General features: G+C 50.2%; 1 protein-coding gene across 1 annotated transcript in view; it reads right to left on the minus strand.

Moving 5' to 3' along the window:
* The window catches only part of ZFHX3 (zinc finger homeobox 3), a 128,744-nt gene that overhangs the window by 12,599 nt on the left and 95,084 nt on the right, over positions 1-21,061 (minus strand). The window contains 4 exon segments of the mRNA XM_050311187.1: positions 299-401; positions 7,708-7,908; positions 8,100-8,233; positions 17,036-17,143. Coding sequence (XP_050167144.1) covers positions 299-401; positions 7,708-7,908; positions 8,100-8,233; positions 17,036-17,143 — 546 coding nt within the window.

Genomic DNA, 21,061 nt, shown 5'->3' on the forward strand with positions numbered 1-21,061 from the left:
TGCATAAACCTACACAATTTAGTTCCTTGCACACTTTGAATGTCTGGAAATGATTCACACACACACATCCCTTAGTGCATTTATCACCTTCAATTCTCCCTTTCAAGTGAAGGCCACTCTGCCACCTCTGTCTTAACTGTTCCTGCCTATTTTCGAAAAAGAAGGTTCATCAAACTGAACACAGCATTCGAGTCTTGGTCCTACCAAATCTAGAATCAACAGGAATGAAGCTGGTCCCTGACCAGGTGATATAACTGGGGGAGTGGTGGGACCATGGACCTCACTGAACTGCACTCACCAGGCTGCTTCCCCAACTCCTCTGTGCCTGAGTTACCATCCTTCTCTGGAGCGGCTGCCGGGAGGAACATGCTGCTGGGCATCATCACCTCAGGGGTTGTCACCTGGAGACAGGGGGAAAGGACATGGGGAAAAGAAAAACACAGAAAAATATTTTAAACATCTTCAGTGGCAAAACTAGTGACATCGGTATTGTGAAGTCAGAGGTGTCACTTTTCACAGCTCACTGAAGACTCGTATTTATTAGACAAAGCTCACATCAGTCAAAAGTGTTTCTACAGTTACATTTTGGACATAATTAGCAGTGCACACTTGAAGAATAATCTTATTATTAATATTTTTCCTTTATGTAGAATTCAGACTTTGATCACTGACAATGTTTTGTCATGGGCTGTGAAACTTCTTGTGCAACCAATTAGGTAGATAAGTTGAAAGGCCCACCTTAAGCTGCTGAAAACATAATAAGGCCCCTAATTAAATCATACCTCGTAAAGTACACTGTAATCTTGAACCAGGGAGCATTGCAGCACTGTTTTCAAAGTGTATCGATGCAGGGAAAGGAGGGGCATGAGAAAGAAAAGTACAAATACGGAGAGAGGTGACAAAGGAAAGGATGAATAAGGAAGGACTAAAAAGAAAGCAAATTGTGAAATGAAAAGCTTTTGGTAACCCTTTCCTTGCTCTAAATTATGCATTCCCTTTGCCCCTCTTCAAGTCTTTGGCTAGATCCTGCACCAGCAAAACAAGTACAGCACTGGTTTTGGTGTGGGAACACCCACACTTCTAAAGAGCTGGAGAGGCTGCATGGCTCATCTGAAGAGGCCCTCTGGAAGGGCCAAATGCACACACTCATCCTGTTCTGGAAAACCATTTCTTTGGACGTACCTGGTCACACATAGACACACAAACCACCTCAACAGCAGCCTGCACATGGCTGTCATCAGACACAGGACAACAAATGTCCTTCTCAATGTCCAGAGCCAGAGACTTACACCTCTGGAACGCTGCCTCACAGCACCTGGACAGATAGACCTGTGTCCCCATCACCATCCATTTATGTTCCAGCACGTGGCTGCCAGTGCTAGTCAATGCCTGTGGCAAGTGAAGACACCTCTACACCTCTACAGCCTCAAGCAGCTGCCCATGCCACCCCACTGACACCAGGGAGTGCTTGCTCCCCTTTCACCAGGTACTCCTGGTGATGCCTGTGGTGCTTCTGCTCCCAGCTTCCTGCTGCTAGGAAGGTGAGGCACAACTAAACACTTCTGGACAACGGTGTTTCCTGGCAAAACAAGCCAATCTGCTAGATACAGAGAGGGCATCTGAGCCCTGGATTTCAGGAGAGAGAGAGAGTGCATGCAGTGGCTTTTTGCACTGCCAAGGATCACGGGGCCCTGGCTGAATTGCAGGAGATGTGAGCACACCTATGGTGAAGCTGAAGCTGGAAAATCTCAGGATGAAATGGTGGCACAGGAATGGTTGCAGAACCTTGACCTGAGGGACGTGGAGCTCCCTCCCATTCCTGGGACAGCTGGTACATGGAGGTGAGTGCTGGGTCCCATGGATGCCAGCCAAGGAAGGCAGTTGACACATCCCAGGAGGGAAGCTGAGCACACCAAACTCATTCCACCTTTTACTCTAAGCAGAAGTGTCTGATGGCTGCGGGTGGTGGGTTGGGAGACGTGAAAGGTCACTGGTTAATTCCCAGTAGCTGGGCTTGGAGGAGGGGGACAAGCAGGGAGGCCAAGGAGGGAAGGCAAGAAGAAACCGTCCCTCTCAGCTTTAGCAGCAGGGAGAGCGCTTTCCTAGGATCTTTAGGAATTATGAAAAATAAATCATGAGAAATTAAAAAAAACCCCAACAGAGTAGAAAAAGAATAAAATTATCTAACACCTCAGCTGCACATCATTATAGAGCTGTGGCTTTTCATAGGCGTTACAGTACAGCAGCCGTCCCCACCACCATGCTCAGTACGACGGATCAGTAATTGTTTTCATACACTTTAATTAGAAAAACTCAGATGGCTATGAATAATAATGGAAAAGAGAGACTTTTGCACTTGAAAGGTTGAAGTCAATCAAGTGTGAATGACGGCAAAAAAGAAAAAAAAAAGACACCAATTCATCAGGCCTCTGTTGTCTCGCCGCGTCTTTAATCATAATTCCTGATTGGGATTCAAGAAGGCAGTAAGCAGCGGTTCTTTGTCTGCCTTCACCTTCCGTCAATTAACTCTCCCCGAAATATAATCATCAACCTCACATGCTCCTCTGCATCTTAATCTGGGGCTCCAAACCACTAAGTCTTGCCCTATATGTGTTTAAGTAATTACCTTTATCTACCTGCATCTCCACAGCCACCATTCCTTCCCTTCCTTCCACCCTCCCTCCACCACAGGAAAAAAAAAACAAAACAGGAAAAAAAAAAAAAAGGTGGGAAGAAAAAAAAGGCTGTGGTACATTAAATTGCTACAGGCACAAAATCCCAAAGGCAAACAGAAAAAATCTTGGGAAAAAGTGCAAGGCAACTAGAAATTCTGGATATGGATGTGGGGAAGTGCAGCGGTGCAGCCACAGGGGCTGGCCCTGGGGAGCAAACCCCTGGAAACAAGGCACTGACCAGCAACTGGACTCACTCAGGTCCTCTGGATCCATCCAGGCTGCTCCTGCCTTTCCTACACCATTATCCAGGGCAGGACCCTCTGTCCCTTCATCCCCACAGACCAGCCCCGAGCAGGTGGCAAAGACACAAGGAGTGCAAAGGGGCTGCATGTCCCAAATTACTTTGCACTGACATGGAATTCCAGACTGCCCCTTTTGTAGGGTTCATCCTTTTACACTACAAACCTATCTGAGGATACCCCGTATCCTTGGACCTGCAGAACTCGCCTGGCACGCTGTGACTGCTTTTCATATAACCCAAGAGTGGGAGCACAACAGGGCAGGAAGGTGCAGTGCCCCCAGCAGGTGAGGCAGGAGGGGTGCTCTGTGACATGGCATTTTGTACTGCAGATGTATTTCATGGCATTAACTGTTCCAGTGATCAAGAGGACTGTGTTTATCTGGAGCACAGCCTATGTTAGCACATGTGGCTGTCAAATGCTCTCCACCTCCCTCTCACCTGTGCAGGCAATACCTAGCACATCATCTTGGCATCCCTCCTCAACTCAGCAGCCCCCCGCCCCTGATTCCTGCCTCCCTGTTAAAATGTCTCCTCAACACTGTTTCACAACAGCAACACGTCAGTCAGTGTGAGCCGTTACTAAAACACAACCCTACAGCTGTGAGTTCAACAAATGTGGTTTGTCTCCTCCCTTCCCTTCTCCTGCACACAGCTGTTCTTCTCTAACACAAAACCATACGCACTGCATGGTTGCAGCCACCATCTCCTGGCCCACAAGCCACCAGCAAAGCCTCTTCCAGCATGGTACCTGTCTCAGTCACCCCAGATCCACCTCTGTGGACTGCACAGTCTGAGCTCACCATTGCCTGGGGTTCTGACAGCTGAGGTCCCTCTTGGTTCTCCCGCTGTTACCACACAGAGGGTCCTTACAGGATGGAAGTTGTTGGATAAACCTCTCTGCTTCCAAGGACCCTTCCTTTTGGGTAAAATTCAGACCCCTTCAGCAGATGAAATTTCTTTATTTTATTTCTTTAATGAAAATTCTTTAATTAATTTATTTTAATTTCTTTATAAGATCCATGGACAAGCAGGGACACCCCACTTCAGTGGCCATTTCCATGGATGGCCAGGGAGGACTGTTACAGAGCACCCAAGGGCTGATGGGCCACGTCTCCTGCCTCCCTCTCCCTCCAGTATCCTCAGCAGGTGACACATGCCCTGACACCTACAGACCTGTTATCATCCTGGAGAACAACCAGCGGGCCCACTCCTCACCAGAGACAATCCCCAGCAGTGACAAGCGCACCTCCTGCCACCATCGGCTCTACTGGATTTTAACAACTGACTGTAGAACTGCTCATTGGCAGGGCTGGAGGCTCAGAGCCCAAGACCCACCAATATGACACCCATATATTGCTGGAATGTCCGAAAAATTACTCTTGGCCAGCAAGAGCAGGCATCTTCCCTCACACTACACCTGCCTGCGCTGTCTGCAGACCAAGGAACCAAACGCAGGGACAGTTCCTCCAAAAATGCCCCAAAATGCCGAAATCATGTGGCTCTGAAAAGAAAACCTCTGCAAGGAGTCTGAGGAGATACATCACTGTCCCCATGTCCATGCAACCAGGGGAAATACAGACAGGAGGCAAGGTTCCCCACCAGACAAAGGAGGTAATTTCCATTACAAAGAGAGAGAGAGGGTGCTGGAGTGAAAAGCTTCATTAGACTCTGAGAGGCAAAGCGATGGCAGTATACCAAGGTCACTTCTAATTTAGACCATCTAATTGGCAAACATGGCTCCAAATGGCTATCATCTCACAGGGCTCAGAATTAATGAAGCCCGATTATTTTCATTACCTTCATCCGAGATGGAGAATGAGACAGAGAGTGAGAGGGAAAGGGGGGAGAGGGAGGGGGCGAGAAGGAGGGAGAGAGAAAAATTGAATGACAGCAGAAGAGAGAGAGCAATAAGAAAAGACAATGGGAAAGAGGGAAAAAATGTAAAGATAGCAAGAGGGGGAAGTGAGATGGCAAGGATGGGCAGGAATGACTCCTGAAGCAAGGGAGAAAAGAAAAAGATGGAAAGATGGCTGGAACACAGGAAAGACTGAGGAAGAGAAAGCTGACAGCAAAGATGATGGGACAGGAATGTGCAGAAGGATAAAGCAGAGTGTGGGAGGAGGGGCTGTCCTCTCTCCCAGCTCTAGCCCATCAGTCTTGTCAATCGCCTGCACGGGCGAACTGCACTTCACCCTCATTACGGGGCCCTGTGGAGCCGAGCAGGCCCAAGCAGAGGCTGTAATGGGAAAGATGGAGCCTGGCCCCACTCAGAGCGGCTGAGATGCCATGGAGAGCAAACTTGGCCACATTCATGTACCAGCTCTGTGGAAGGGAAGCTGCAGGAGGCGGGGGAATGGTGTGAGCCCCAGCCTCTGTCCCTGTGTGGCAGTGGGGCACGGCGTGCTCTCCACTCCCCTCAGCCAGCCTTGCCAGCCCCCATCCCTGCACCAGGGCCGGTGGGAGGATGCGGGGGTCCTGTGGGACAGCCAGCCCGGCTGCTCGCTGATATGAAAAGGAGGGAGCACGACCAGGCAGCTCCGAGATGCCGAGTGCAAGCAGGAGCCGTTACCATGGCAACAGACATATTAGACACTGCAGGTTCCTGAACGGCGTCTGATAAGGTGTTATTAACTGGAGCCTCCTCCAACGCTGAGCACAGTGACACTGCGTCGAGAGGGACCCAGCTCCCAGTTACAGGGATGCAATTCCCTTGCGGTGACACCAAGACCCGACTCACATGTCAAACCGAGACGGGATCTTCATGAGAATGAGCAAAATTAGGACCCTCTGATGCTGCCATGTTCTGCACAAACTGTACTGATTGCTCAAAATATTTGTCACTGAATACAGAAAGACCCACCTTCTTGACCCTGTGGTGTGAGACCCAGAGCAGGTGAGGCAATCCTCCTCCCCAGATGTGTCTCTGGGTGCCAAAGGAAAGAGCCAGTGGCAATGGAAGGTGGGGAAACCAGAAACAAGCATGAGGATGAGCATCATGGCTGGGCTAGTCTCCGCTGATCCCGGCAGTCCCCCGGCCCTTCTCCAGCACAGTAGCTCTGCTCACCTAAGGGACTGTCCCTGACCTCCTCTGCAGGGTGTCCTGAACTGCTAAACAAGGGACTCCTGCCAGTCCCCCATATCCTGAAGGACACAGACCTGCCTGAGGACGGACCAGCCCAACGCTTCTGCTCCATACCGCGCATCCTGCCCACAGCCTGGCTCAAACCACACCACTCCACACCTGCAGAACAGCTCCCCTGAACAAAGCAGTTATGCACACTGGCCTAAGGAAGGTGCTCAGCTTTTGCTTGCTGCTCTTAAGAAGGTCAAAACATCTGCCATCAATGTAGTTAGAGGTGAGCAAGAGTCGTTCAAGCCTGCAGAAGGTATCTACAGACTTGAGCAGCACCAGTGAAACAGACGCAGGCTGCAGAGGCTGCAGTCTCTGTGATGGGGCAGCTCCGTAGGCCACACAGGTGGCCTGCAGAGCAAAGCCACATCCTGCTGAACCCCGAGGAGACAGGCAGTTGGTAAAGCAAAGCGTGAAGATAAGAAACATAAAGGTATTTATGGAGCAGGAACTGGAATGGGCTGCCCAGAGAGCCTCTGGAATCTCCCTCCCTGGAGATACTCAACTGCTGTCTGGACACAATCCTGAGCAAAGTGCTCAGAGAACTTGCCTGAGCTGGGAGGCTGGACTGGAGGAGCACTGGTGGTCCCTCCCAACATTACCCATCCTGTGATTCCACGACTCTGTCTTTGAGAAAGAGTCACAAGAGGAATCACAGAATCACAGAATTGTTAAAGTTGGAAGAGACCTTTAAGATCATCAAGTCCAACCATCAAACCCAGCACCACCACCAGGTTAAACCGTGTTCACAAGTGCCACATCCACAAGATTTCTGAACACCTCCAGGGATGGTTACCCCACAACTTCCCTAGGTATTTTGTGCCAGAGCTTTACAAACTTTTCTGTGAAAAAATTTTACCTAATATCCAATCTAAACCTCGCCTGGTGCAACCTGAGGCCATTTCCTCGCACCACTTGTTACCTGGCTAAAGAGACTGACCCCACCTGGCTCCAATCTCCTTTCAGGGAGTTGTAGAGAGGAAGAGTGACAGAAAGAGAAGACAAGAGGACTGTAAGAGAACAGCTGGGCCATGCTGTGTGTGCTTGCTCAGAAGATGTCACAGGAGGGAGCTGATAAAGAACATGAGTATTACAACAAACAGTGTTATTCACCTCCACTGCCAGGAATCAGCAAAGAAGGGAGAAAACAAGCAGAAACAGAGTGCAAGAAAAAATCACAAAGAAAAAGAATTGACAAGATAAAAACTTATTCTATATACTTGATGATGACTTCTTAAATGCAGACATGATCTTGTCTCAAAGATTATACCAAACAAAAAAGAGTGTATAATGTGACAATACATCCCATCAGCTGCCCATCTTCCAGAAGCTTCTGTGCAAGCTGCCATCCCATGCAGTGACCTCATCAGGTCAAGGAAATTGTATTTATCCTAACCTCTTCACAGGGAAATCACTCAATGCTTCTGCTCCACAGGGCTCAAACTCAGATACAACATATCAGGATGGGATGAACCTCAACGGCAGAGCCCTGAGAGGTGACGGAGCTGCCCATCCCAGCCACCCCTGCTCCTCACCTTAGCAGGGATGGCAGTGGGCACACTGGGATGGCGGCAGCCACACTTGCCTATGCAGCCACTTACCGTCATGATGAGTTTCTCGACACAGTCAGGTGACACGCTGTGCAGGTGGGTGAGGTGCAGCTGCAGGTGGATCTTGTTATTCAGCATGTCCTGGCAGAGCGGGCAGCGGAGCATGGGCTGCACGGAGTGCTGGGTCATGGCATGCACCCGCAGCCGGTTCACGTCTGCATTGCTGTACTTGCAATACGGACACTGGTACATCTGCAGAGAAGACAAATGAATCACACAGCTGTTCCAGCTGCCGCTTTCCTCTTACAGCCAGGCTTTAATAATTTGATGCCTTATCCGACCACCAGTTATCGCCTTTCATCCTCCTTCTCCCATTTTATTCTTTGCTTTTGGCACATTGGAAACAAATTACCTGCACAGAAAGCTGGGTTCTTCCGCCTTACCTGCTCTGATTTGGTCTCCTCTGAAGTTTTCGACCATTTAAAGGAGAGAGGCGACTCAGAGCTGCTGGGAAACGATATCCGCTTAGAGGATGCTGGAGGCTCCGTCAGCTCCTTCTCTGCCTGGCTGGCTGGTGCTGCAACAAAAAGTGATTTACATCAGGAAAAGAGGTCTAGGTTGGACAGTGCTTCCATTTACTGCTTGACACACACCCCAAGGACCTGGAGGAGGATGAGTACTGACTAAGTCCTACAATGCACACTTGACAAAAACCAGTTAATTCTTGCTGATGATCTCCCACAGCACAGGAACTGTGTGACTGGTGACCAGAAGCAGAGAGATCTCAGCTGGTTCTGGGGGCAGGAGGGCCTGGGCCTGTGGCTATGTCCAACACACTAATTCTTGGCCAGATGTGAAGGCCCATGTGTCACCTTCAGGGGCAGCTGGACTGACTCAGTGAGGCAGAACTCATACCCTTGGCTCACCCAGGACATTTACACTCTGGAATACGTATGCCCTTGTAGCTGTCCCCTGTTTGCTGATGGTTGTAGCTGTCAGCCCAACCAATGGCACTCATGCTGGCAGCAGTGACACTGCTGGGACGGCTCTGGCTGGCTCAGCCCATGCTTCTGGAGGAGTGTGCATCTCTGGTGCTTCCCAGCACGTGGGCCTGCCAAAATCCTGATTTTGGTGGGACCTTGCTATGGGACCCAGACACTCCCACACCTTGACAAGCTGAGGAAAGGCCATTTTATTCCAGCCAAACAGAGAAAAGCAAACGAGTCCTGAAGTCAACAGCAAAACACTCTGTGAGTTGTGGCACTGGGAGAAGCACATCCCTGACCTTTCCCCTCCCCCGAACCCTGGCCGCCTGCAGTACATAAATTTGTGGGACATCTATTATTTAAAAACTGTAAGGACAAGTATATTATACACAGCCCCCGTTTCCTCCTCCCCGAACACACATTCATAACAGTACTTTAATCTGTCTCGAATCGACTTCAAACCCATTTCGCCCTTAATGGGAGTTATTCATTTTCACTTGAAAGGTAATATCTGACAGCTGGATATTTAATATGATGGATCGGCTGCCGATTAACAAGGCACTGTAGCATTCTCAGGCCGGTCCCCCACACTTTTCCCCCCGTCTCCTACTCTCCTTGTGAACCCGCTGGTATCTGCTCCTTGTTTCAGAAGATGCCGTTACAGTCAGATCCCAGGAAACTGCTTCCTTCCCAAAGACCCTTCAGTGCACTGGCATGAGCTGTATTTCCAAAGGTATCACATCACAATGGGGAATACAATCCCCATTTCTAACTGCCTTCCCTGACAGTCCCAACCTCTGCGCATTCAGTTAAACAGAGGCAAAGTAAGTTCCAGGAGAAGGAAAACAGGTATTGCAAACAGGCAACGGTAGTATCAGAGGGAGGCAGTGATTGGAGGAGCTCTGGGATTGCTGAGTTCCTCCTGGTAGGCTTGGAGGTGATCTCATTCCCTGCAGTGCTGCCAGCTGCACACCTGGTGCTTCAGTCCTGGTTGGGCAGCATCCTCCATGCATGGATGTACAGTCCTGGCTGTATCTGAAAGCCAAACCACAGGACTCTGCTGTGCTGCCAAGTCCATGACAATGTCCAAACCAGGCATTTCCTTGTGTAAAACAAGTTTGCAGTGTCAGTGCTGACTGACAGATACCAACACAGATCCTTCTGCCCCTGTGGAATGACAGGTTGCTCTGCTCAGCCCACTGCTTGAACCGAGACCCTCCCTGGGCTTCAGAAGTGGAAAGGGGTTAAAGGTGTCTGCAGAGTCAGAGTTGGCCTTCCTTGCTTCCTATAATAAGCATGCTTGGAGCATTGGGCACATGGCACCACCTCGCTGCTCCTCTGCTGAGGAATGCAATCCCTCCTGGAGGGTTCGGGGAGGCAGAGATCACCACTGACAGCTGGCACTGTGGCAGGCAAAGGACCACCCTGCCTTAAAACACCCTGCCTGAGCCCTGTGTGATGTGAGCAGCCCTGGTCAGGAGCCTGATCACAGCTGACACGGTCCACTCCTCAGTGTGACTTCAGACACTGAAGCGCCAGCCCTGATCAGGCAGTTGGACATTGGGACTGGTTGCTGGAGACCCCAGGTCTGTCAGGACAGTCAGGTGGCCATGTGAGCCCTGCTCCAGCCCTGAGCCAGGCTGGAACAGTGACAGTCATGGCTTCAGGTCCCCTTAGACTTCTCTGCCCCAGGTGGTGACTGGGGCTCCCTGTGTTTCTGCACCAGCTGCTCACCGGTGGGATGTTTTTGGATGCAGTGACCGAACTCAGCTCAACCATCAGCTACCCACAGGCTGCTGAACACCGGCTGCAACCCTGGGAGTCATGACAGGGTATTTTCTCATCTCCTTTCTACTGGGAAGTAGCCTGCTTAGAATTAGTAACAGGTAATTAAAATGTACTTTTCCTCACCAAAGTACCCAATTTTACTAAATGCACTTGATCCAACCCATAACTTTAATCCTTCAAACCCAGAATTATTGATGATTGTCCAGATCCCAGAATAACTGATTTGGTGCAGGGTTCTGAAAAATGCTCATGGAATATTTGTTTTAAGTATTTTGAGTTAACAGCTCAAGTGGGAATTTTAACACTGAGACCAAAGTTTATTGTTGATAAACAGGCAAATGCATGAAGTGACACATTCAGTCCACATCACAGATCAGAGGAATTAAGAACTCTCTGCTGCCTGGAGAAATGAGGACGCAGCTCAACACCTGCCTGCAAAGCTCCCAGCAAGGCGAGGGACCTTCTGTCTGTGCAGAGAGGACAGGACAGAACATCCTGGGCTCAAAATGTACAAAGAGCCACAGCCTCGAAGGGCCGTGAGGCACTGGAGCAAATGGAGACACCACCTGTAGAGTGACCACAGCTCACTGTCTCGCTTCCAGGTCCAGGCCTTGCAGGGCAGAAAAGGGAATTTTGTTTAAAAGTATGACATATGTCTACATATTGGATAGTACTGTTACATACTCTGGTTCTTTAAATGGATTTAGTTCATATTTGACGATTTAGAGGAACGTCTAAATCTAAAATCTAAAAATTTCTAAACTTATGTCCCCTAAAGCCAAGTGTGACTAGACAGTGCTGCCACAGCACTTCTGGAGAGCCACTGATCTTCTCATTCTTCTCAGCAGCTTCTGCTTTTCAGAGGAGGAAGAGAGATCCTCCTTGGCATTATCCAGAGGTGATATGGGCACTTCCTTCAAAGTGGGGACCTTTCCTTTGCTGGTTCCAGAGGAAAAGCCAGCATGGGTCCCCCAAGCTCCTACTCTCCATCCTGGTGGGAAGGGAGTTGCCACCCACCTCTCAGCCATCAGAATCTTTTAGCTAAAGTACCACTGACAGCCCCTTCATCTAAACTTCCATCTCCCAACCCAGCAACATAATGGAAAAGCCAATTAAATGATTATTAATTCATGCTGCTTTCCGTAAGCTAGAGGTTCTCATCTCCCTGCATTCCGTAAACCAGCTTGCCACTTGCCCTAGAAATTTACAGTGGGGTTTCTGCTACTGCCATTGATTTAAACACCACCCTCCCCCCAGCCTCCGAAAAATTCCCTGTTGCAAAGTCCAGCCACTGGCCTGGGAAACTTCTCAGTGGGACCAGGGAACTGTGCTTTCACTGCTCGATGGAAAATAACATTCTGTATTTGGTGGTGCCGCTTGCCCCAAACTGCCTTGATGTGTTCTCAGAGCCATCATCCAGCATCATGAGTCCTCGGACCAGCTGGAGCCACTGCCATGCTGCACAGCCTTCCGCTGGCAATGCCCACGGCCACTGCCCTGGGCCCTTACAGCACCTGCGGCTGTCCCGAAATCCAGAGCTGGTTTATCTGTTTCATCCATTCTCCAGGAACTGCCATGACCCAGGAGCACCCAGAGCTCCCCGGGACCCTCAGGGAAGGGTACAGGGCCCCCAGCGGTGCCACAGCGCTGCCCCCTCCTCAGTAACACGTGGGCCAACGTTTCCTCCTCAAATACCATCTGTTTAATTCCTCGTTCCCTGAACGTACCTTCCGTTCTAATCAGCTGCTGTAGCCACACTACCAGGCCTGTGCACTGCCAGTTGCTCTACAGCATTTCTCAGCTCTGTGTTTGACAACAACACGATCGACAGGTAAACACCCCCCGCGCTCGGCACGCGCACTCTGCACCCGCCCTCGCTGCCGCCTCGCACGGCTCCGGCCCTGAAAATGGCCGAATAATTTGTTTTTCTAATGCTGTGTCATACCTTCCTGCCTGCAGTGAGTACCCACAGCTGAATTGCTATTAAATATTCATATCACAGTACCCAGAAGCCCCGGCTGCCACCAGACTTCCCTGCCTCGCTCCGTACGAACACAGAGCACCCAGCAGACGCTGCGGTGAGACGCCAGGCAGCACCAGGGGCACGTGCAGGCAGTGCTGCTTGTCACCACGGGCACCACAGACCTTCCCTGCGGCCCCATAGCCCAGTTCAGCTCCCCTGGCACCGTGGATGCTGCCTGAGCCCAGTATGCCCCAGGCCCAGCCAGCCAGTGCATGGAGCCACCTGGAGCTACCTCCCAGGAGCCTTTTGTATATCCTTGGAAAAACACAGTTAGAGGCAGCTTCCCATCCCCTCTCCAAGGTTTCCCTGGCGCAGGCGCCAGTGCTGAGAGTGGCTCCATCACGCCCCTCGTCCCCTTCCTCCCAGCCTCTCAAGCCCCCAGAACATCCCAACCATTAAGTGCTCCACAAACGCCAGATATTAAAAAAGCAGCAAAAAGCAGCCGGGGGGAGGGGCAGGAATAGATTTCCGTCAGGATGTGCCTGACCTGTTTTTTTCAATTTCAGTAATTAGAAAGGCAGTCGGCCTGTAGGAATTATTCATAAACTGCAGGAGCTGTGCAGTATACATTTATGTTAAACATGTCAAAGCCGATTGAAATCATGCCTGCCAGCACCATAGTCCATAAACACACTTTTCTGCAACAATTTCCCAGCTCTCGGCAGCCCATTAATACCTCCTTTAATAGCAATCTACCACGGATTTGAATCAGGGACGCTCCATTGCACTAATTGCTCTGTTAGGTGAGCATCATGGATTAAAAAAAAAAAAAAAAATCATTAACAAAAATAAAAGCCCTTCAGGCCAGTCCTCTAGAAAGATTTCATTTCAATCTATATTTTAAGTAGACTTTGTTTCTTGTTTTTGTGGAAAAACCCCTGATATTCTCTGAGTACCCAACAGACAGTGCATTAAGGAGGTCTCTGGTAGCCAGGTCACTGCTGGTGATGGGCTTCTCAATCAGAGACACAGACCAGCACCACCCTGAACCTCAGAGGCCTTGCACTGGTCTGTCCTGGCCTGATCCTGGCTTCAGCTGAGTACCCATCATCTACATCCTGCCTTAAAAATGTAGTCAGGACCAGCCACAATACCTTTTCCCCTTGCTGGTTTGCTTGTGGTAAATCTCACATTAGTCATGACAAGATAATGTCTAATGCTGAGCCATCAGGCACAGAGCATCTCCCTACTCCAGCACAGAGGTGGGCACAGAGCAACTCTCTGTTCCAGCGTGGAGGCACTGCCATCTTCCAGAACCTTCTAGGAGCTACAGAGAATTCTGCGAAAATCAAGATCCAGTGAGTCCTTATTTGGGATGGAGTTTTCCACGTGTATACTCAACTGGAAAATATCACCTTAAGAAATGTTTCTGCTTCACATTATTCCATTTTAAAATAAACACAAAGAACGAATCGATAAATTTATCTTGCAGCTGAAACATTTCAACAAATTTGCAATGAAAACAGAATTTTTCCCCTTGGTGCTGAGACTGACCCCGTGCAGGCTGCACCTGGGCCATATCCACCGTGGTGCAGCCCCTCACCTCTGCAGCAGGGCAGGGAGCTGGGCAAGGGAACTCAGCATCTCCTTACAGATCTCACAAACCTTTAAGAAAGTGGGAGAAATAAACCCCCTGTGCGCAGTGAGGAAACCGAGGCACAAAGGGGAGCAAATTGCTGAGGAACATAATGATCAAATCGAAGGTGATGAGCAGCAAACGGGTCTGTTCCCCTCCCCTTCCACACGCCAGTCACTGGCTTTGAGCCTGCACCTCTCCCGCCCCCATCTCCACCTTCACAGAGTCGCCTGGCTCAGAGGCTCCTCCGAAGGTCAGCCAGTCCATCCAAAGCAGGATAGACTGTGCCTGCCTCATTCCTGACAGCAGCTCCTCTAATCTTCTTGAAAGACCTCTGAGGAACCTTCCCAGAAAACCCACTCCAGTGCTTCACAGGCTATGCAGGATTTTTTTTTTTAAATTTATTATCTAACCTCAATCTTTCTCCCTTCAATTTAAGTCCATTGTGTCTTGTTGTCTGTATCCTCAACATGAAGAACAAATTATTTCCTTCCTTTCAGAAGCATTTAATGCACAAGAAGACTTATCTTGTCCTCCTGTTTGGTCTTTTTTTGGGTCAAATAAGCCTGTTCATTACATTTTCTCCTCCCAGCTGATGTTGCTCTGTTCTGGGTCATGCCTACTGTTTGGGGTTTCTGAAATTGCTCCCCACATTTCCCCACACCCCAGCTCAGGAACGGAGAGCTTTCCCGTGCTGATGAAACCCACCCATGGCACAACATTGTCACCCACACAGTGTCTGTGCTTCTTTCAGCCTGTCTTGAAAAGCGGCATGGAAAGCCTTCCAAGGAGACACTGACTGCAAACAGGACCTTCTTCACACAGAGGGAAATTGGGTCGTGTTGACATGATTTGTTCTTGACAAATCTGTGTCGACTGTTCCTCATCTCATTATCTTCCCATCAGCACTTACAAACAGTTGTTTGGTCAATTCCCAGGAAAATCTGGGGCAAATGGAGCTGGCAGGTGTGTGGTTCCCCAGCCACTCCTTCGGCTGGGGACAAGCCCCATGTCTGTCCCTTGCTGTACCTCCCCTCTCCTCCGCACAGCACAAGACAGAGCAGCTGGCAGGTCTGAGATGCTCCAGGCATTTTCTCCCAACACCCAGGTACGATGCAGAAGGTCAGGGACAATGTTCAGTGTTACCAAGTGCTCTGCAGCCCATTCCCTGGCAGCTGGGGGACTGGCTCTCCCCACCGTGCCACTCTGACATGGGTTGTGCTGCTCTGCTTAGTGAAAGTGAATGCAAAGAAGGCTTCGTGCTCTTCAGTCTTATGACACCATGGTCACAGGCCTTACCCTGCTGCACATCGTCTCAGTGCCAGCAGCCTCCTCCTCCTCCTCCAGCAAGAGCTTCCTGGTACTGCCTGCTCCCCTCTCTGCTCACAGCCCCACTGGTACTGGGGCATTTTCATGCCCCTGTACTTGGCTCTTCTGTTGCTGCCAGGAATAATCTGATCCAGTTTCTATTCCTTCCCATGTCTGAGGTTCAGAAGGACCCGGCAACACAGCCATGTTCCTCGAGGGGGCCTCAAGGTCAGAAAAATGATTGAGGTGTGGTGCCTCCTTCGCACACCTGCCAGACAGCAACACTGGGTAACATTATAATGTTCAGGGTGGTGGTGTTATGTGTTTGCAAGCAAGACTTGAGTTCAGCATCGGCACATCACACACCATGCTGAGGCTGTGCTCCAGACAAGGCTGGTCCCACGCTCTGTGGGTTCACATGTCCATTCTGCATACTCTCCACACACAGCTCCCTTTGCAGACCCTATGGAGCCATCCCATTTCTGATCTGCTCCTTGTCTGACAAACACTGTCGTAGGAATTTCACTAGCATGTTGAAGAACTAAACCCATCCAAATCCAGAGCTTCTGGACAGTAAAGGGTTTAAAAAGAAGGTTCCTCTTTTTTCCTTACATAGTTTGAGATATAAAAATTTTCAAATAGATCAGCCTTTTTAAGCGCTCCAGGTTTGGGCAAATGGCCCTACTTACCCCTGAAGAGGTGTAATCGATAAATAATACTTACCTCTTTCTGTGACACTTCACAAAGTGCTTATGCTCAGGATCACAAAATCCTGCATGAGACTAAAAACCACCTAGAGCCAAACAAAATCCGTATTTCTGGGTTAAGAACGGGTCTGTGACAGGGAGGAACACACAGAGCAATCTTGAGTGCAGCCCATACTGAGAGCACAATCTTCAACAAGCAGTTAGGCCCAGCTTGTTCTCTCTGCCCATCAGGACACACCTTCCACTGACTGAGACCGAGACAGGCTGAGATTAGAACTGTAGACACGAAACACCACATTCCATCCTTGTGAAGACCATGTAAAACAAAGTATTTTTGTCTGGGGCTCACCAAGAGGCAAACATGAAAGCAAAAGAAGAAAGCTGCCTGGAAGAAGGGTCTGTCTCTGTGCAGACTTGAGGCATCACACTGACCAACCCCAAGCCTGCCAACCGAGCAGGCCAGCATGGAGAAATGGGACCCAGGAGTCAGAACTGCTCCGTCCTGGGCCAAGGAAACTGAGTGCCACCTCCAGTGCCTCAGGTCCTGTACCCACGCTGAAGCAGTCAGCAAGGGCCAGCTGAGGGGAGAGATGACCTTCTCCACAGGGGGACAGTCACAGAATCACCAAAAGACATGATTAATCCTACCTTGTGCTGGTTGCTGCCACAAGGGCCACGAGGGCTGTCTCCTTTTCCCTCCTCCTCTCCTAGCTGCCAATCCCCTTGCCCAGGTCCAGTTCTGGAGCACACAATGCCCAGCACCAGTCTGGGGCTGGGAGGGGGGGATGCATGACCCACCATGACTCAAACTATTGGGTATGTCATGAAGCTACACTCAAAGCCTTCACAGAGGACGACGCATCACACTGACACTGACAATGCCATGTTGTGGTTAATTAAGGAAGGGTTTTGCGGACACTGCTCTTCCCATCCCCCGGATTTTAAAAAAAGAGGAACCAAACACCACCTCTGCTGTATCACAGAATCATACCTGTCCATTTACTCTGGTCCTTGTCCCCTCCACTCTCCTGCTCCTTGGCAGGCTCCTCAGCATCACCGGTTGTTTCGTTGGGCCCTTCCACATCTTCACTGGGTTCTTCTGAAACAAGAGAAGCAGAAAGTGTAACACAGACATCAAAGGCAGAACAGAAGAGTAAGTAGCTGCCATTGAGTAAGAGCAACAGCCAAGGCTGTGCACAAGTGTTGTATGGCAGGTATCAACATCACTCAGTGTTCTCCCAACACACCTGCTTGCTGGTCAAGGCATAAATTAGAGGAAAGAAGCAAGAGATGAAGACAAAATGAAGAATCTTGCCCACTGCTACCACCTGGAGATACAGAGGTCCCCTGAAGTGTCGTGTACAGTGACATGATTCTCTCACAAGAAGGGTCTACCCAGCCACATCATGGATGAGAGAAGCATGAGGGACTGGCTGGAGCCTCCAGCACATTCAGCCTCATCCTTCCTTCTCATCCTCATCTCAAGCTCTTCAGCCCCAGTGACACAGCACAGCACTGACACCCTGGTCACTGAGATGCCTGAGTTCACTGCAGACACATCACATCCCTCCTGCTCAAACTGAGCTCGGAGCAACTTTTCTGCTGCAGCCATGGCCTGGACACGAGGCACAGGGGAAACCTGCTCAGGGTTCTGCCTTCATCCCAGTCAGGGGAAGAGTTTGCCATCCCTGGCAGCACCACACAGGTGCAAAAGCACAGAGGAGAGACAATACTCAGTGAAGGCTGAAAGCTCAGAACAAAATGCAGAGCCTGTGACAACAGCACCAATGTGCCAAGGCCAGGCATGGAGCATGTCGACCCAGCACAGTCCAGCTCCAAGCCAAGGCACCTCGTCAGGTGGGACACTGGGAGTGAGAGCGCTGTGGCTGTTATACCAGGGTATAACAGCTACATTATCATCTACTATTTTGGGTATTTATGTACAGTCCCTATAACTGACAGAGATAAGTTATCCCACCACTGGACTAAACAGCACTTCTAGGCCATTATATAATTTTTTAGAAAGCATAGTTTATAATTTTAACTCGCATTATCTGGTCATGGTAAATCACAGGCTATCCTGGGGTTTACCTGAATCACCCTAACCAGTTCAAACATCATCCCTCCCCTTCCCCTTAACAAAGACAGGACTAGAAATTCAGATTAAAAATACGTATTAGGAGCTTGCAGATACTCAGCAGTGCCCTTTGAGGATGTGTCAGCCTAAACTGGGGAGGAACTTGTAAAGGCATCCAAAGATCAGCTGATATGAGGTGATTTATGCTCTATCCCTTTCATTCTTTTAAAAGCTGTGAACTCTTGAGAGCTGTAGGGATCCCATGGGCTTTCCCTGGGAAAATAGTACTCCAGAGTGAGAGGGGTGGCAGTGCTGACAAAGGCACCCAACATGTAGAAAGACACTAATCACTGATGGAGGGGTGAGACGGGCAGTCTGCCACATGAGCCGAGTGCTTGAGTTTGCTGGGAGAAGGGCTGTGAACCAGCAGCTGGGTTCACGTTTCAGAAATTAAAATTCCAATCTTTTTTCCACTCTAGGGAAAAAACCACAACAAATCACCCCCAACACAACCCCACCACCCTGATGCCTTCAAACCACTTCAAGTAGGGCAAGAGCGTCCCATCAGCTGGGGTGGCTGCTGTGGAAGCAGATTTTAGCTGGTTTTATTAAAAACTTTCTTTAATGGGTTTCTACATTTTATTTAAATCATCATTTTAACCTCTCTCTAGACGGAGTGTTGTCTGTTGGCTCAGATGCTCCCTGGCCCCCTTGGACAGGGTGAGGAGATGGCTTCCATCTCCCATGGCCCATAGCCCGCACCCCACTGCACATAACTCATCACCCACGGCCGTCACACGCTGCCCTGGCCCCGGCCCCACCATCGCTCAGCCCTGGCCCCCAGCCCAGAGACCCCCAGGCAGGAGCTCCCGGCCCGGCTGAACAACAAAGGGCACCCGGCGCGGCGGCACTGCCGGCTGCGACCCGGAGGTGTCAGCATCGGCATGGGAGGAAGAGGAAGGGCAAGCCGGGCTCAGCCGCTGTCTGGGCTCTAAACCTGAGCATGTGGAAATAATACACGTCTTCCAGTGCGCTGTCTGGTTCGAGGGGAATAAAATAGGACATTCATAAGCAGTTACACCATCTGTCTTTATACCATCATCATCATCAACAGGGGAAAAAATAGCTCTTTAAAATGGATGAAAGCCCAGGCTGACAGTAACCGGAAAAATGTGAGCTATGAATACCAATAACGGGAGAAAATTATTAAAAAACAAGGCTACAAATGCAAGTCCCCGGCATGGCTGGGGCTGTAGTCCTTTGTGTCCACCCCCCACCAGCCTAGGCTGAGCCTCCACATCCCCAGCACTCCCCAGTGTTCACTCTCCAGCCCCAACCCCAGGAACACTCCTCTCTGAGGACATGACCTGCTCCCAGCTCAACACCCTGTGCTGGGCAGGGGGGCAGGGAGCATATCCAGATCTGAACCCTTCTCTTGCTCCACTCCAAGCTATTTTTTTCGGAAGAGTTATTTTTTAAAAGCAGGATGGGGAGGGAGCAGAGTCCAACACATCTGCCCAGGGAGGCTCTGAACTAGATGGGGAAGGTCCTGGTACCATCCCTGTCCAGCTCTTTGCTCCCAGGGCCTCTGGCATGGAGCCCCAGAGAACAGGAGGCGTTAACTCCAGCTGCCTCGTGATCCCCTTCCAGCAGACTTCTCTGGAAGGCTGAGGCAGCTCTGCTCACCACGCTCTGCCTGGCCTATGTGGCAGCCACTGGTGTTCCTGTTGAGCCCAGGGATGGTGGGGAGAGCAGCCTTTCTGCTGGCTCCAACCCACTGAGAACTCGCCTTCAGTGCATGTGGGGCTCACACCTGTGTCTGACCCAGGTTCTGGCAAGGAGACCTCAACACTGACGATAAAAGCAGCGAAGCTCCTGCTCCTGAAAGGCCTGTGCCCACGCTCTCCGATGACAGCTCTGTGGCTGCTGAGCCGCAGCAGCAGCTCTGCAGCACAGCGCAGGTCTGACAGCAAACACCTGTGTGAAGGCAGCCAACCACCCATCATTCCCACAGGACCCCCACCTGCAGCTGAGTGTGCAGACCATGCCAAGGTCAGCTCCTGAGGCTGAATGAGCCGTGGTCAGGGAGATGTAGGGAATTTACTTCCAAATCACCATGACCCTTTTCTTACCACCTGACACCCCAGCCCTCCAAAGCTGCACACACCGTTGGGACTTCAGAGGTTCAAGAGCTGTTGTGAGATTTGTATGGGGGAATCATGTCCTCCTGAAATCCAAACAACACATGCTGTGCATGCGTCTCCCTGCCAGAGCTCCATCCCCAAGTCCATGATGCTTTATTAATAACTTTTAAAAGGAATTTTCCAACTGCCAGGGCTCAGGTCAATACTAAGAGCGAGCAAGAGCAGCCCCTGGAGCCCAAGGAGCTGCTTTTCCATCACATCCCACCTGCCCCATGCAAAATCCTAGGAAGAGTCTTTGCTTCCTTCATGAATAAATCATTTTAGAAAGCGGTATTTCCTTTTAATTTAAAATTAAACCGTTCACTGCAGGGGAGTGGGGGAAGAGCAGGAGAAGAGTCTGGAAAATCACGAGTATCTGACTTCTGCAGAGGTCAGGGAACCTCTGACTCAGTTACACACTGAAATGTGCCTGAATAGCTGTGCACTGTCGCACAGGACCATGCTCCTGCCATCTGCCCCTGCCCAACACAACAAGTTTGAGGGCTGGAGAAGTCGGCAAATGCTGATGGGATCCAGACTAGCTTGAACAGCCCAAGACCTCTCACCTCTCATTCTCACAGTCAGGTTTTCCTTAACAAACTCAGATCTCTTATCTGAAGGGATAAGGGGCATTTCAGGGGTGGTGGAAATGTAGGGATGGGAGAGAAAGAGCGTGCACTGCCTCTCCACCCTCCGGCAGGCTTGAGAGCTGAGAAACATTAGCTGTCATGAACCACAATCAAATCAGGTTTGAAAT

Source organism: Myiozetetes cayanensis, unplaced genomic scaffold, assembly GCF_022539395.1.
Source record: "Myiozetetes cayanensis isolate MyiCay16 unplaced genomic scaffold, myiCay2020 scf16, whole genome shotgun sequence".
In the NCBI taxonomy this organism is placed as follows: Eukaryota; Metazoa; Chordata; class Aves; order Passeriformes; family Tyrannidae; genus Myiozetetes; species Myiozetetes cayanensis.